At 30.7% G+C, this 11,715-nt stretch overlaps 2 protein-coding genes across 2 annotated transcripts; both read left to right on the top strand.

Annotated features, from left to right (window-relative positions):
* The first annotated feature begins 103 nt into the window (after positions 1–103).
* Positions 104–2,831, top strand: LOC105638035 (pectinesterase). The gene is made up of 3 exons (XM_012221748.4): positions 104–765; positions 925–1,393; positions 2,019–2,831. Exons 1-3 carry the CDS (start codon positions 175–177, stop codon positions 2,708–2,710), a joined length of 1,752 nt encoding a protein of 583 aa, XP_012077138.1. The 5' UTR covers positions 104–174; the 3' UTR covers positions 2,711–2,831.
* Positions 2,832–8,091: 5,260 nt separating this feature from the next.
* Positions 8,092–11,005, top strand: LOC149494006 (pectinesterase/pectinesterase inhibitor PPE8B-like). Its single transcript, XM_089725277.1, has 3 exons — positions 8,092–8,496; positions 8,919–9,449; positions 10,205–11,005. The coding sequence occupies exons 1-3, from the start codon at positions 8,199–8,201 to the stop codon at positions 10,900–10,902; spliced, it is 1,527 nt and encodes a 508-aa protein (XP_089581403.1). The 5' UTR covers positions 8,092–8,198; the 3' UTR covers positions 10,903–11,005.
* Positions 11,006–11,715: the final 710 nt, after the last annotated feature.

Below are 11,715 nucleotides of genomic sequence, written 5' to 3'. Positions count from 1 at the left end.
AAAGAAATTTAGTATACTACTCTCATTTTTCTTCCTGAAAATGCCAAAATACATGCAAAATATAATAAAATATTATTAACCTATAAAAAGGGTCCAATACCATCCACAGGTTATCGACATTACACTTGCTTCGTTCTTTTCCTTTTCTTTCAAAATTTTACACCACCAAAGAAGATGAAGGAAATCTTTCCTTCAGGCGTTACTGCTAAATTCAAGAACATGAACAAGAAAAAGCTCTTACTGATTCTTTTTGCTTCTATCCTTCTAATCACTGCCATTGTAAGCATGATTGCTTGTGTAGCCTCAAGAAAGAATTCTACAGCAAAAAATGAATATCATCAGGCAGCTCATGCTATCATTAAATCTTCTTGCAGCGCCACATTGTATCCTGACCTTTGCTTCTCTACAATTTCAACTTTACCTAATGCTGCAATCAGCAAGGTAAGGAACACAAGAGATGTAATAGGCCTGTCACTTAATGTAACTAAAGAATCGGTTACAAAAGCTTATTTAAAGATCAACAGAATTTCTTCAGGATTAAAGAAACTCACTCCCCGCGAGAAGATTGCTTTTGGTGATTGTTTTGAATTGTTAAATCAAACCATAGTTCAAATTAATAAGGTTGCGAGGAAACTCCATTCTTATCCATCTTTAAAGAAATCCATAGCAGAACATGCTGAGGAATTCAAGATATTGTTAAGTGCTGCATTGACTAATCAAGAAACTTGCATCGATGGTTTCTCTAGTTACGAAGTAGATAAAAAGGTTGGTTTTCTATTTCAATTGTCATTTTTTCATTAATTAAAACTTTAACTGAGATTAAACCTATAATCTTTGTCATACAAACTTCTGCAATAATATATAATTTCTCCTATATATTTCTTTACTCTTGAGTCTTGATTCATTTTCTTGTTATATTCATAGGTCCGTCAATTATTTTTGGCTGATGAAAGGTATGTGTATCGGCTATGTAGCAATGCCTTAGCTTTGATCAAACACATGACCGACACAGATATGGTTAATAGTAAGGAGGAGCAACACTCATCGTCATCAGATAGGAAGCTTGAAGAAGATAATGGAATTGAATGGCCTAAGTGGATGTCAACAAAGGACCGTAGGCTACTACAAGCCAGAAGTTTAACTCCTCATGTGATTGTGGCAGCTGATGGGAGTGGAAACTACAAGACAGTGACGGAGGCAGTGAATGCTGCACCGTCTCGAAGTACATCAAGATATATTATAAAAATTAAAGCAGGAGTTTATAGAGAAACTCTGGAAGTGCCAAATTCAAAGACTAATATTATGTTTTTTGGTGATGGAAGTAGCAAAACCATCATTACTTATAATAAGAATGTGGTTGATGGCAGCACAACATTCAACTCAGCAACCGTAGGTGAGTATTTTTCTATGTAAAGATACATAAAATTTACTATATATTTTCATTACTTCAATTAACAATGTGTGAGCATTCAGTAAATTCCGTTGAATTATTTTATAGAAAAAATTGAAATAAATAGAATTGAGACAAATTAAATAAATTTAATTTGATTTTTTAAGTTTAATTAGTTTGGTTTCAAGACTTTTATAAAATCAAGCTAATCTAATTTTTTTTTACAATTTAAATTACCACATAAAACGAACTGAATTTTTAAAAATAGAATCAAATTGATCAGTTCAGTTTGACTCTATCAGTTTTACCAAAAACTACTCTGCCATACACATAAGTGATAATTTTTTTTTAAGCATTGAGATATACTATAGAGTATTGTGTTAAATTTCAGACACTTCTCCTGCAACATGTACTTTAGTCTTTCATCTGTGTTTTATAAAAGAGAGGGATTTCATTCTTAAATTGAGAATTCAATATAATTCAACAACAGTCACACAAATGTAATAGCAGTTTAATTTAATCACAAGTTTTATTGATTTGTCTATAATAAAAAAATTAAAAATGATAATTATTTTAAGTGTTTATATTTTGTACATAAGGATAATTTCATTGTCTACATCTATTGCAGCTGCTGTTGGGGATGGTTTTCTAGCCAGAGACCTAACCTTTCAAAACAGTGCTGGACCATCAAAGCATCAAGCTGTCGCATTGCGAGTGGGATCGGACAAATCAGCATTTTATCGTTGCAGTTTCATAGCATTTCAAGACACTCTTTACGTACATACATTGCGGCAATTCTATGTCAAATGCGTCATTATCGGCACTATAGATTTCATATTTGGTAATGGAGCAGTCGTTATCCAAGATTCTAACATACATGCCCGTCGCCCCAATCCAAAACAAAAGAATATGCTCACTGCACAAGGCCGGACAGACCCTAATGAGAATACAGGCATAGTTATTCAAAATTGCAGAATAGGCGCAACAAAAGATTTAGAAGAAGTGAAAAGCAGTTTTCCCACTTATTTAGGTAGGCCATGGAAGCTATACTCAAGAACTATCGTAATGCAGACTTATATAAGCGATATTATTCACCCAGCCGGTTGGTATGAGTGGGATGGAAATTTCGCTCTCGACACATTGACTTACAGAGAGTATCAAAATACAGGAGAAGGTGCTAACACTGCGAATAGGGTGAATTGGAAAGGTTTCAAAGTAATGACTAGTGCAAGTGAAGCACGACCATACACTGCAGAAAATTTCATTGCAGGAAGCAGTTGGCTACCTTCTACTGGTTTTCCTTACTCTCTTGGTCTATAGATTCATCATATCTTATGTATATGCTTATTATCATATAAGACATGTGTATCCACCGTTGTCATTCATTTCCTATCTGTTGAAGTTATATATGTAAGGAATAAAAAATGGACTTAGAATCTAATTCAAACAGCAGGAATTACCCAACGAAAATGGGCTAATGGGCTCTAGCCCATTTTAATTTCTCCACTGCCCTGAGAGATGGGCTAATAGCCCATTTTTCCAACAATCAACTCATTTGTAACCCAAAAAACCATAGATGAGAAGAATTTCTTGTTCTTAAAGAGCGGGATTTTAATTATAATTAAGGCCTTCGGCAATAATTTTTAAGGTAATATCAGTATTTTTTTTTTCTTAAAATTATATCTAATATCTTGACTGTAGTTATCCTCGTCATCTTTAATAAAAAAAATTTCTCATCTTTAATAAAACAGTTGACAATCATTAAAACAGCAAAATAATATCTAAACCAATAAATCGGGCCGTCCATCAGTGCACCTATTAGTTAAAAATAAACATCAATAACAGGTGTTTCTCTTTATGGCCACGTAACACACGTCTTCACTCTTTATGATGGTACCGCTACAGATAATTTTGAACTATGCAAGTGCGCAAGACTGCTGCTATAGTTTTCGTGTATAGTAGACATTCCCTTATTAATGGTGTCTTTTTCTTAAATAAATTACAGTGTTTGGCAGAAATTTCTGTCATTCGTTCTCCAATTATTTTTTTTTTTTTAGAATATTTCCATTTTGTATGAAGTTTCTTATCTTTTCATTTTTTGATGTGTAATTTGTGGAGAATTTATTAAATAAATGATTATTTTTATTTTTTGGAATTTGAAAATATAATATGTTCTTCCATTGAATTTAGTGTGTCTAAATTTTGTGTTCGTCGTAAACAATTAGTTCATGATAATTAGACCATACACAGAAAATTGAGTTTTTTTTTTTTAAGTATATTCATTTTCTCAAGTTCACCTTATAGTTTTTTATTAAAATTTCTTATTAAATTCATAAACTATATCATGTTATTTTAATTATAATAGTTTTCTTTAATGTCTAACCTTTAGAAGAGGAGAGATTTTACTTTATCCTAAAGTAATATCATGTTAAGAATAGTTCTTTTATTAAAATTAAAAATTAAAAGTAAAAATAAAAAACAATTAAGTTAATTTTATTATTCAATTAAAATTTACATTCAAAACATATAATTTAGTCCATGTTAAAATTATTTTTTTGCTATGCCGCATAAAAAGAAAATTATATTCCAGTAACTATATTTCATTTTAATTTCAGATCACTAAGAATTGCGAATACTTACTCAATACTATTAGATCATTTGTTCTAAAATTAAGAGAAAACCCTTAAATTAATTTTTAAAGATATTGTTAAATCTTGTTTTTATACAACAATATATATATATATATTTTTAATATATATATATATATATATATATATATATATAATTAAACAGTGATCTCTCTGATTTTAAGAGATTGCACTATTAAATCACCATATCGCGTGGGCCAGGTATCTAAGTTTGAAAACAATAGTTTTATGTGTCTTTTATCTAATTCGGACATATCATAATTGTAAGAATGAGTAAACGGAGAAGGGGTTATAAATGCACGTTTCCAACAAATTCATGTTGACTTATGACCTATGAGCTATGACCTATGACCTATGATGCTGTGCCTCTTAATTGTCTTCATGTGTCTATTAATTTCATGAGACAATCACCACCAATAGTAGCATCCAAGACATTAAATTATATATAGAAATCAAATTGACAAAAATAAAAAATCAAGCTAGTATAGTCAATCTTGATGTTTTCAAATTTTGTAAAAAAAAAAAAATGCATGTTGAGTTCGAGTTTATAGAATATTTAAAGAGGAGAGAAAAAAATATTATAAATAATATATTAACTACAAAAATTTAAAGGATATATTATTTTGTCTAAATATGCAAAGATGTCATTTTCTTTTTTCTTTTTTTATTAATTATCAAATTTTTGCAGCGCAGGAGGAAGTGGGTCGCTCAAAGAAGGAGATTGATTTGCCAAAAAGAGAAAGTATCGCATATGAGAATGGCAGAGTCACGCATATTAGAGAGGTGAATTAGTGAAGGTGGGAGTGGGATGGCAATTTTGTAATTTAAAATAAATAATTCAGTTTTCTTTTAATAGCCACCTATTTTCTCTCCGTTTTGGAAAGATTATGAACTAGTGGGTTCAATGAAAAAATTTTCCTTCTTTTGTTATTTTCACTTGTGTTTTCAAAAGAAGTAAAAGTTATTTTTCTCTCTCCCATAGTATTTCCTCTCATATTTTCTACTCTTCCAAACATAATGTTAATGGATTATATTGTTTCCTTTCAATTTTATTTTTCATATGATAATTAAGTGATTAGATTATTTAACTATAATAAATTATTTTTTCATTTGATTAAAATTACTCTCGAATCAAATTTGAAAAAAAGAATAAAAATATAAAAAATAAAAATAAAAAAGGGAGTCTTTAGGCAAATCGCACTAAAGAGAAAAGCAAAGATTTGATCCAAACAAAATTACGCAGCTGCTTAAAGTCGGTTGCCGGTGTAGTCTCACCAACCGTGACGTGTTTTTTAAAATTAAAAAGAGCATAAATTCAAACTGTTATTATTTTATTATTAGATGAAGACGTATGATATGTGACCCAGTGTCGTTTCAATTGTCACATATTCATGATAATGATTCATCAACACTGCGGATTTTTCTAACGAATCATCTTAATGATAAACATTTAATTTCATATTATATAAATAGGGTAAATCTCTCAATAAAACAAAACAAAATAATTAATAAAATTTGTGGACACAATATGCTTTTTTTTGAAGTATTTAGTTTTTTTAGTATGTGTTCAAATTATTTTAATTTGAAAAAAATTGTTAAAAAAATAAATATGATGTGAGTCCATAATTAAATTTTTTTTAAAAAATTATTTAGTTGTTGCCATCATAATAAAGAGTTAAACATGTAAAAAGGTGAAATGTTATGTTTATGCACAAAAAAAAAAAAAAAATGTGATTAGGGCTATGATTGATCTATATATGTTTGGACGTGTTATTATCAATTTAAATTGATAAAGCATGGAAAAGAGGGATGATGCTCCATTAAATATCAACATCATATACTTAATATCATGACTATATAATTAAATGAAAATGAACTAAAGTTAGTCAGCCTACAAAATGGACCGATGCACATGCAAAGTCTATATAAGCAATCCTAATTACCATGTACCATTAATTATGTGGGTCTTAAGAGACTTATTTTTTTAAAAATCAGAATCTTATTTATTATTATCTATATATATGTGTATATTAAAAATTAAATTAATATATGAAAGTTAAATTAAAATTTATGGGGCAAAAGAAATATATAGAAAATAAAATTGCGAAGAAGTATATATAAAAGAAGAAAAAAGAAAAAAGAAGGATCCAGGGCCAGGCGACCGCGTGCTTTATCTTGCAAGCTGTAAAACCGCGTTTTCGCGTTCGATCCATTAGTAAAAGAAATATATGTTTCATTTATTTGATTTTGATAGAAATGTAAAGCAGCGTCTTTAGCCTTTATTACTTTAGAATTTGGATAAAGAAGAAGAACCAGAAGAAGATGATGATATGGCTCATGCTTCCGTCAACACCTGTCCCCTCCATATTTATTCCTACAGCATTGTTAGAACAATAGGTCAAAGACCGGTATCAGTCTCTATATAAGGAATTTTTGTTTATGGTGTCTGTCCGTCCATTCTATCGTCATTAGAATAGATGATGCTTAGTGAATGCGATTTATCTAATACTTATTTATATACTTATTTGTATTGAAATTTATTTATTAAATATTATCTATTCATTTTATATTCTTTCACGATGATTAATTTTGTAAAATTAAATTTGCATTGTAATTTTTTTTTTAAATTGCATGGAAAATACATTGAACTAGAAAAGTCAAAAAAAAAAAAAAAAAAAAGATGCAGCTTTTGTCATTGTAATTTCTCATTGGCTAATTGACTGTAATGACATGGGATGTGAAGAGAGAAGTTCTACTAAATGATTGCCGCTGAAGCTGTGGCATATGGATATGGCAATAGGACATTACATTTACATGCATGGCCTCTATACCCTTTTTTGACATATGAAGATGGCAAAATGGGTCCCTCAACAAACAACTCACGATATGACGTGTTGGACATGCTCGCAGTGGTTCAGAACTCAGAAGAGGAAGGTTCTTTGACTTCTTACTTTTAACCACCAATTTGGAGGCTTTTCACCAAATTACTGCTAAATCCACTAAATTAATGATGTGTTGGTAAAGGAACAATTTTCAATTGTGATTTCAATTTCATCTAAATATTTGTTTATTTTACATTTCTAAAAGAAATATATTTGGCTTCAATTTTATTTTATTTTTCTAAAATGTGATTTTATTTTATTTTATTTTTAAATTTTTAATTGAATTATTTACTATTTTATATTACACTTATCCAGAAGTGAAGTGAATATCTATTTTATTTTTATCTAGATAAAAGTTTAGCTAAAAGAAGGCTTTCATGAAGCTACAACATCATATGCTATTTTTATTTATTTTTTTAAATTTGATTACCTCCTAATAATTAATGGTGTCTAATCAATAATAGGTATTAATTATGAATTAATTAAAAAGTCTTTTCAATTTTATTAAACAGTTAATAGCGTTCAACTAATAATTAAAGAGTTTTTTTTAACTTTATTTGAAAATTGAATAATTATGTTTTCAACTTGTTCCCAAATTATTAATTTTGAAGAAATATATATTAAAAAATTATTTAAAATTATGATTTAAATTATTTACTTTTAAGGTATAATTTTCTAATAAATAGTTAATACAGAAAATATTTAATATTTAGTATAAATAATTTATATTATAATCAATGCAATGTAACGGGGAGAAAGATGGAAGTTCAAATAAATTTTATTTACACAAATTTTTATAAATTATTAAATTTTATTATCTCTTGAAAAAAAAAAAGGATTGATACAAACAAATCAATCATACTAAGCTTAAATGTCAAAAATTTTGAAATTTTTTTCTTTTGGTTGGAGCTTTTTGGATCTATTGAAAAACATAAGTAAAACGTAATACCAAAAAACAGTGAGCGAAATAGCACACAACACAAGGCTACGATAGCGATTTGGGCATACAGAATCAGTCACAATGGTGACCGCCGACACAAAAAAACGTTACTAAAGGAAAAAAAAAGCAAATTTGAAAATAGACCTCGCAAATCCCATTAATCAAATATTTGACCCTTTCGTAACCATTTTCCCTCTTAAATACCCCTCACCTGCCCCATCTGACATCCACCTCTCCCTTTCTCCTTCCTTTAAATACTGCATGCACCTTTTCATTGCAGCACCAAGTTGCCTTCTCCATATATTCACTTCTTTACATTGCTAAATTCCGTACTAACTATGTCAAGATTTTTTTTCTTGTTTCTAGTTTTCATTAATATTGGTTTTAGCTCATGTTATGGGTCTTCTAGGAGTGATTATCTGCAAAATGAATGCTTGAAAGTACCAATCTCTGATTTTGTGGGTTCTTTGAAGTCTATTATTGATGTCGTAACAGATGTTACTTCTACAATCTCAAAGTTTGGTAATTTCTTTGGTGATTTTCGTCTTGGTAATGCTATTACTGATTGTCTTGACTTGTTGGAGTTATCTGCTGATGAGTTGAGCTGGTCTATTTCTGCTTCTCAGAATCCTAAAGGTAAAGTAAAAACCATTTTTTAGTTTTTTTTTTTTTCAGAATTTTCAAGACAGAATTTATGATCATGTGGGTTTGCAAGTTTACTTCCATGAACGGGTTATGTTCTACTTTAAATTCAAAAATATAAATTTTTCATTGAAGTTTTCATCATTTCTTAGCATATTTGTACTTGCTTGATTAAAACACAAGGGACCTCAGGCTTAGTTGGCCCACCAATTTGGTTTGCACATGTCCTGTTTGATAAAAAATTAAAAAGAAGAGATCATGTTTCTCTTCTATGCTAGACAATGGCCTAACTTGTTCTTCTGCTTTTATCTAATTTGACAATTCATAAGATATATATCTATTCAATCACCAAAAAATTACTTAATGATACTCTGATAGAAAAGCCTTTTTCTTTTTCTTTTGCATTTAACTTGCAGGTAAAAATAACAGTACTGGTGATCTTAGTTCTGATTTAAGGACATGGTTAAGTGCTGCACTTGTTAATCAAGACACTTGCATTGATGGGTTTCAGGGCAGTAGTAGTATTCTTAAAAACATAGTAGCAGGTGGTCTTAACCAGATCACTTCATTAGTCCAACAACTTCTTACTAAGGTGGATTCAAAACCAAGTGGAGTTAACTTCACAGGCAAAAATGACAAATTTCCTTCATGGATTAAGCATGTGGACCGTAAATTGTTACTAGTAAATGGGATTTCAGCTGATGTTGTAGTAGCAGCAGATGGAACTGGGAATTTTTCTAAAATAATGGATGCAGTAGAATCAGCACCTGATAATAGCCTGCGCCGCTATGTGATATATATTAAAAAGGGTATTTATAATGAATATGTGGAAATCAAGAAAAAGAAATGGAATCTAATGATGATTGGTGAAGGCATGGGAGTTACAGTCATCTCCGGTAACCGGAATTACATCGACGGTTGGACCACTTTTCGCACTGCAACCTTTGGTAAGTATCTAGTACGTTATCTTTGCTAGTTTTGTTTTAGTCCGTGAACCAAATGGTATATGGATTTTATAGGCATTTGATAATGAGAGCTAATCATATAATTTTGGTTAATCTTTTTTGGTACATCAGAATTTCAAATGAGCTACACAATAGGATAACTCGACCTTTTGAAGCATTCTTCCTGATCATGAATGAGAGTTTCAGTAATTCCTTTTGGTTTGGTCTTATTTGAGAAAGGTTAATGTGGCTACTAACTTTAGCTGCACAAATTACTGCACCTTTGTCCGTACTACCATTAACTATTAATATTCTACATTTATTTTCCTGCTTGCATTTGATGGTCATGGTCCCCTTGCCATCTGGTAATAGGATTGGGATAATATTTAATTGTGTTTGACTGTGTGGGATGTATTGGAATTTTAACCCCTCTTCTATCCATTAATGATCTTGAAGAAAATGTCATAGTTTAGACAACATCATTGTTGATTTGGTAATATGTTGTGGCTTTAAGTTTCTTTGGTCAGTATCATGGGTGATTTGCACGTGTGTGCCATTCTGGATCATAATGGCCTATTAGTTAAATATTCTGCCTTTTGTTTATATATTGTATTATGTATATTGGAGTGCAACTTTGTGCTTCTTGTTCTTTAAATGTTAGATTATGAGATTGCTTAATGCAGAAGCTGAGTTCTTATTCAATTTCTGTCAAGAATGTAAATTAATTCAAAATTTTAACATTCTTTTTTCGCTTGCAGCGGTTAGTGGGAGAGGATTCATAGCCAGAGACATAACTTTTGAGAACACTGCAGGGCCTGCAAAGCACCAAGCAGTTGCTCTCCGATCCGATTCAGATCTATCAGTCTTCTTTAGATGTGAAATTAAGGGCTACCAAGATTCACTCTATACACATACAATGCGACAATTCTACCGGGAATGCCGTATCAGTGGGACAGTAGACTTCATTTTTGGTGATGCAACTGCTGTTTTTCAGAACTGTCAAATTCTAGCAAGAAAAGGATTACAAAATCAAAAGAATACTATAACAGCTCATGGGCGAAAGGACCCGAATCAACCAACTGGATACTCCATTCAATTTTGCAATATCTCAGCTGATATTGATCTCTTGCCTTATATCAACTCTTCATATACTTATCTTGGTAGACCCTGGAAAAATTTTTCAAGAACTGTTGTCATGCAATCCTACATGAGTGATGCTATAAGGCCAGAAGGATGGCTTGAATGGAATGGTAGTATGTATTTGGATTCATTGTACTATGGTGAGTACTCGAATTATGGGCCTGGAGCTGGGCTTGGCAAGAGAGTGAACTGGCCCGGCTATCATATTTTCAATACTTCCTCTGAAGCTACCAATTTCACAGTTGCCCAGTTCATTGAAGGTAAATTGTGGTTGCCAGACACAGGAGTGAGATTTACTGCAGGCTTAGGGGTCTAATGTCTAAACAATTGTGTATCCAATAGTTTTACTTAAAGGAAGTTTCGAGTATACTAGTTTATTTTTTTATTTTTAAATAAAAAGTCCCTTGAATTTAGCATTATTTTCCAAAAAGTAGAACTAGAAATGGCTGTATGCAATTGACATTTGGATGGATTAGAAGGTAATAATTAATTTAAAACAGTAAAAGAGTAAAAAAAAAAAAAAAAAACAGACAATCTTGAAAAAAAAAAAAGAATTAATGCCTATTTTCCCAATTACATTCGTAAAAGACCATTCTTCTTCAAAAATGTTAAACACCATTAACATAAAATCAATTGATTTCTTGGTTTCTTGGTATTTTGGTATGAAACATTGAGAAAATTGAAAAAATTGTTTAAAATGGAAGGATTATTTGAAAATTCAAGTTTCTTTATCTACTCAGGGAGCAATTTGTAATTTGTCTGTATAGTTGTCTAATGACTACGCATCGAATTAACTTGGTCTGGCGTCACCGGCGCTTATCCAGTCCAGTGATGATTGGGCTTTGCTTGCTACTTTAGTAAGTGCTTTTCGGCCTAATTCCAAAGAAGGCCCAATAGAGATGAGTCCGCTTAAAAAAGATGGGCCCAAATGTAAGAAAATGATTTTTTTGTTAAAAAAAATTTGTAGACATAGTGAAGGGCTTTCTGTGCAGGCTACGACCACCACATGAATTTCCATTAGAACTACGTTAGACATAAAAATAATGTATTTACTTTCAGTATTAGCCGACCAGTTATTTGTCTTTTGTTATTATTTTTTAAATTATCCTAAAAAATAAAAATATTTTGC

This window comes from Jatropha curcas, chromosome 8, assembly GCF_041381405.1.
Source record: "Jatropha curcas cultivar XTBG-Jc1 chromosome 8, XTBG_Jcur_1.0, whole genome shotgun sequence".
Taxonomy (NCBI): domain Eukaryota; kingdom Viridiplantae; phylum Streptophyta; class Magnoliopsida; order Malpighiales; family Euphorbiaceae; genus Jatropha; species Jatropha curcas.
The sequence above is the reverse complement of the archived record's forward strand: the minus strand, read 5'-3'. Positions and strand labels throughout refer to the sequence as shown.